Genomic DNA, 6,312 nt, shown 5'->3' with positions numbered 1-6,312 from the left:
GTACTATACAGATGCTTTATGTGGTCTGGCATTCTGCACAGTTGTATCATTATATAACAGGGTGTACACTACATTCTCTAGTACTGTATGTGCTTATCTTATTTATGTCTAAGTAGAATTATGTTTTGCAGTATGGAAATTACCTTTGTGCTGCTATAGTATTTCTGATTGATTTCACTTTATTCAAATGGGTTGACAATTTCAGCCATGGGCTTTAGTTCAGTACTGATATGGGGCATGAATGATCTGGCAGTACAAACATTGACCACCTGAGATGTTCCCTTCCTATCTGTTACAGCTGTGTTTATCCTCTACCCTAACACTTCTTGCCCTCAGCTGTCCTCTTGTAATAAATTCACTGCTGTCTTTTAGCTCCACTTCATTAACAAATCCACCAGCCGTTTTCTTTTTCATTACGGTCAGGAACTGTACATGTAGAGTATTGACTTTGAACTTCACAAATTTCGCTATATCTTGCAGGATTTAATATAAAATGGTAAGTAAATATATAACTGTAATGCATAGTAAAACAGGTCATAATAATATTACCGTGACTATTCATATCTTACAGATACAATAGTGTTTAGAAAACAAAGTCTTCTGTATATAAAATAGCTATACAGTAACCTGCAGTATCTAAGCAGTATGGTATGGTTCTGCACTGGTCCTATTCTGGTGGCAACTTCCAATTTTATATATTTTATATATTATATATTTTATATTTTATATATTTTATATTTGCATATATATATATATATATATATATATATATATATATATATATATATATATATATATATATATATATATATATATATATATATATACACAGTGGTCGACAAATCACCAAAAAATCTACTCGCCACCTAGTACCACACGTGTGCTGCTTGGGCCAATATGAGCTCGCCACGATGTTAAATCCACACGCCCAGGGCGTGCAAATGTATAGGTTTGTCGAACACTGTATATATATATATATATATATATACTAGCTGATATACCCGGAGTTGCCCGGGTGTGGAAGGGCAGGGGGCATGGAGTAGAAGGGCAGGGGGGAGGGGTGTGGAAGGGTAGGGGGGGGTGGCCAAGGGTCGTGGAAGGGCAGGGAGGGCAAAGGGCAGGGAGGGGCAGGGGGCAAAGGGCAGGGAGGGGCGGGGGGGCAAAGGACAGGGAGGGGTGGGGGGGGCAAAGGGCAGGGAGGGGTGGGGGGGGCAAAGGGCAGGGAGGGGCGTGGGGGGGGGGCAAAGGGCAGGGAGGGGCGGGGGGGATAAGGGCAGGGAGGGGCAAGATGGCAGGGAGGGCAGGGGGGCAAGAGGGCAGGGGGGCAAGAGGGCAGGGAGGGCAGGGGGGCAAGAGGGCAGTGAGGGGTGGGGCTGGGAGTGAGGGAGGAGGGCATGGAGGGAGGGAGGGGGGCAAAGGTCAGGGGGGCAAGAGGGCAGGGAGGCAAGAGGGCAGGGAGGGAGAGGGGCAAAGGGCAGGGGGGTCAAGAGGGCAGGGGGGTCAAGAGGGCAGGGGGGAAGGGGGGGCAAGAGGGCAGGGAGGGAGGGGGGCAAGAGGGCAGGTGGCAATAGGCCAAAGGGCATGGGGGCAAAGGGCAGGGGGGCAAAGGGCAGGGGGGCAAAGGGGAAAGTGCAGGGGGAGGGAGGGCAGGGGATGGAGGGCAGAGGGGAAAAGGGCAGGGGGCAAAGGGCAGGGGGGAGGACAGGGGTCAATTGGCAGGGGGAGGCAGGCCAGGGGGGGGCAAAGGGCAGGGGTGGCAAAGGGCAGGGGGAGGGAGGGCAGGGGGGGCAAAGGGCAGGGGGAGGGAGGGCAGGGGAAGCAAAAGGCAGGGGAGGGAGGGCAGGGGGGGCAAAGGGCAGGGGGGGCAAAGGGCAGGGGGGGCAAAGGGCAGGGAGGGCAGGGGGGGCAAAGGGCAGGGAGGGCAGGGGGGGCAAAGGGCAGGGGGAGGGAGGGCAGGGGGGCAAAGGCCCGGGGGGGCAAAGGGCAGGAGGGCAGGGGAGGCAAAAGGCAGGGGGGGAAAAGGGCAGGGGGGCAGGGGGGCAAAGGGCAGGGTGAGTGTTGGACGCATTAAATAACCCATTCCCCTGCGTTTACTCACCTTGCACACGGCCGCGCTCCTCTTCCTCCGGGTACCGGCCACCCTCCTCCTCCACCTCGGGCTTTTCCGCGGAGAGGCTGAGATGCTCCGGTGAGGAGGTGCTGTGCCTTTCACGGGGAGAGGCGGAGACAGCCGGAGGAGAGGCCTCTGGGACGGGGAGCGCCGGGTGAGGGGAGAGCCGCATGCTCTGTGTGTGTGTGTGGGGGGGGAGATCCGGGGGGGAGAGCCGCTCAGGGCTCTGTGTGTGTGGGTGGGAGGGGGGTGAGCCGGGGGGAGGGAGCGCCGGGTGAGGGGAGAGCCGCTCAGTGCTCTGTGTGTGTGGGGGGGGGAGCACCGTGGGGGAGGAGAGCCGCTCTTTGCTCTGTGTGTGTGGGTGGGGATGGGGGTGAGCCGGGGGGGGGAGCGCCGGGTGAGGGGAGAGCCGCTCAGTGCTCTGTGTGTGTGGGTGGGGGGGTGAGCCGGGGGGGGGGTGAGCGCCGGGTGAGAGAGTGGCCTATGGGTGGTGAGAATCGTGGGGAGGTGAGAGTCCCCCGCTGTGTCCCGGGCGCTCGCTCCACTCCCCCGCTGACTGTAGCGGCGCCGGGGGGGGGAGGGGAGGGTCGGAAAAAGCGTGGGAAACCGGGAGACCCGGGGAGAGGATGAGGTGCATGTGGGTCCTGATGAGCGCCGCGCAAAGTGAGTGTGTGTGTGTGTGTGTGTGTGTTGGCCCGTCACTCCGCCTCAGGCCAATGAGAGGTGCGGGGGCGGGCGGGCCAAGGGACCAATGAGATTTCCCCTAGGGACACAGGAGATGCAGACAGGCATACAGTGCTTTCACAAATATATAATAAGATATATATATATATATATATATATATAATCAAAAAATAAATAGATGATACCGTTCTGTGGCTAACGAAATGCTTTTATTTGTGCGAGCTTTCGAGATACACTGATCTCTTCTTCCGGCGATGTTACAATGAATGAAGCAAGGATAACTTAAAAACAGTGTCTCTTGGAATGTTATCTGTGCTTGTCCTTCCCCTGGTGTGGATGTGTTTTATGGCTAGAGGTGTCAAAGGGTAACTGAAAGCAAGTGAAGAAAGAGTGTGTATGTGTATCAGTGTGAATAAAAATGAATGGAGAGCCCACAGTATAAACAGTGCTCTACACAAGGTGTGTGTGGAGTGAGAGGGATATAAATGGTGTATGTGGGTGTGGAAATGTGAGAGTTTGTAGCACAACTAAAAGTGTGTGTGGATACTATGTGGTCCCTATTGGTGTATATGGATGGAAAAATAAGGAGTATTAGTATATATATATATATATATATATATATATATATATAAAGTGTAGATAAACAGCGTGCTAGAGAACACCCCCCCCTGAGGAAGGTCCTATACAGGACCGAAATGTTGGAATTGTTGTTCCTGTCTTTCTTAAATATATTTGTTTTTGCATTATTACCCTGAGTGCTGTTTTTGTTTCCCATTGGGTTACACTGTTTATCTATTGAATACTATAGAACATGCACCTACCCTACCCAAGCCAGTGAAGTGCCTGCTGACATGCCTCTTCCCCAGAATCATGCTTGTTTGTGATCCGGGTCACGTGAGCCCCGAGGAAGCGTGCCGGCTGGCAGGACCTGATCCGGAGGATGGGAAGGCCAGTGGAGAGCACTGCTGGAGCGCCAGAAGTAAGTGTAGTTATTGTCATAAAGGAGCCACCTGACCCCCGCGCACCCCTGCCTCTCAGGGAGCTATTAGGCAGCAGACACATACCTCTCACACCCACACAGTCACCCACCCAGTCAGTCAGTCACCAACCCAGTCAGTCAGTCACCCACCCAGTTACCAAGTTACCCAGTCAGTCACCCACCCAGTTACCCAGTCAGTCACCCACCCAGTTACCCAGTCAGTCACCCACCCAGTCAGTCAGTCACCCACCTAGTCACTCAGTCACCCACCCAGGCAGTCAGTCACCCACCCAGGCAGTCAGTCACCCACCCAGTCAGTCAGTCACCCACCCAGTCAGTCAGTCACCCACCCAGTCAGTCACCCACCCAGTCAGTAAGTCACCCAGTCAGTAAGTCACCCAGTCAGTCAGTCACCCAGTCAGTCACCCACACAGTCACCCACACAGTCACCTACCCAGACTAGTCACCTACCCACGCAGACTACTCAAGTTACCCACCCAGTCACCTACCCACCTAGACTAGTCACACATAATTCTTATTAGGAATTTATTCCATTTTTTAAAAGTGGGGCTAGGTGGTGAGGGGCGGGGCAAGGCGTCGAGTAGATTTTTTGGTTCGGCGAGTAGATTTTTGGGGGATTTGTCGACCACTGTATATATATATAAAACAAAAGAGGACAGCTCGGATAGCTTTCTGGGCGTTCCGGTGGTTTTTATCTTTTATTTTTGGCTTTCCCTTTCCCATTCCTTCCCTTTCTCCTTCTTTCCTCTTGTTTCCATTCCCTATTCCATTCCCCCTTTTTTTCCTTGTCATATATGTTGTGTGTCTGTCTGTTTATTGTGGTTTGTCTTATGGCAATTTTTATTTAAGTAGGTATTCCCTCACATTTATTGATTATTCAATACTTGTTTCACGCTGTAATTTTACGCTTTGTTTTATATATATATATATATATATATATACTGCTGCGGCCAAGTTTATTCGAGCATTTGCCCGTTCTTGGCCGCAGCAGTATCCTGGCGCGCGCCGCAGGGTGACGGGCGCGCGCCGAAGCAGCGGATGAGCGCCCTCCGATCGGGGCGCTCTCCCTACCGTTGCCGGGTCCGCCGGGTCCCCCGGAACCCCCTGCCGCCGTCCCGCGATCGCGGGACACCAGGGCTCCCTCGGGGAGCCCTGGACGCGCGTGCAGGGGGCGCTGGCACCCGATGATGCGTGACCGCGCATCGGTGATGCGCGGCACGCTGAGGGAGTGCGGCTCGCAAGCCGGGACATTTCCCGGCTTGCGGAATGAGCCGCACTCGGATAAACTGTGTCGGCAGTGTATATATATATATATATATATATATATATATAAAAAGAAAAAAATATATATATATATAAAGAAAAGAAAAAAAGCGCCCAATCCTTGTGCATTACTGTAGAAAAAATGGATTTAATGTTCCAAAAACTCAATGAAGCAGTTGATTTTAGATAGGTACACTTTATAGTTTATGCTAAAGAGATCAACCTGTATATAATGTTAGTTATTTCATTGGACTGTATTTCATATGTGTAACGGTCATATCACCCCACCCAATCGTATATACCTCGTGAGTGCAAGGAACATATAATGTTACGCGGTATTTGGTGCTATACCTGTTGGCTCACAGAAGGCTGAGCCTCCGCTATAGGGAACCTGGGGCAATATATTACGAATACTAATGATGCAGCGCCTCCACCTGCGATGGCTCCCACCAGAGGGGGAGTAGTTCCTCGCAGGACAATACACAATGACCACACAGACAGCAATATATAACTATTGACTTTACTACATGCAACAACATACTTCATCACATCTCAACACAACCTCCATGCGCCACGGCGGACGCTAACCACTCTAGGCGTCACGGCGGACGCTACCACCTCTAGGCGTCACGGCGGACGCTACCACCTCTAGGCGTCACGGCGGACGCTACCACCTCTAGGCGTCACGGCGGACGCTACCACCTCTAGGCGTCACGGCGGACGCTAACCTCCCGCAGAGTGACCCCACCCTATGTCCAGTAACCCCCACCCAAATGTCTCGCACTCCCAAAGTCATATACCAATGTCTGTATATATGTGTGACTGCGCAGCCACTATGTCTGGTGATTAGGCCTTGTTGGTGCACGTGAATGGTAGGTTACCTGCCCGCGGCTCCAGCCACGGGTACCGCGATATCACGGAAGATCCGCCCGATCCGACGTTGTCCTCCACACCGCGTTGGGTGACCTCCAGCGCGGATAATATCACCTTAGTCCCAGGGTCTTTAGTGGGGTTCTGAGCCCAGAACCCACCTCACAGGGCCGCACGACTTAGGCACTGTGTCCCTGACTAAGCTACCAATAAATGGGGCAATGTCCCTATCTAGGGCCTGTCCCTATACTCCACAAGCTATTAGGTGGCTCAGGACCTAACTGGGGCCTTGGGGCTGCTGGCCTAATGCAGAGGGTCACTGACCCCTGCATCTACCTCTTACCCCTAGCTGGTCCGGATCCTGACTGCCTGCGTGCTGCCAAAA

At 52.6% G+C, this 6,312-nt stretch overlaps 1 protein-coding gene across 1 annotated transcript in view; it reads right to left on the bottom strand.

The window, feature by feature from the left end:
• Positions 1-285: 285 nt before the first annotated feature.
• Positions 286-6,312, bottom strand: part of LOC142492433 (uncharacterized) — a 32,521-nt gene continuing 26,494 nt past the window's right edge. The window contains 1 exon segment of the mRNA XM_075595073.1: positions 286-426. Within this exon segment, the coding sequence (XP_075451188.1) occupies positions 286-426 (141 nt within the window).

Source organism: Ascaphus truei, chromosome 4 (assembly GCF_040206685.1).
Source record: "Ascaphus truei isolate aAscTru1 chromosome 4, aAscTru1.hap1, whole genome shotgun sequence".
Taxonomy (NCBI): domain Eukaryota; kingdom Metazoa; phylum Chordata; class Amphibia; order Anura; family Ascaphidae; genus Ascaphus; species Ascaphus truei.
This window is presented reverse-complemented; position numbering and strand designations above follow the sequence as displayed.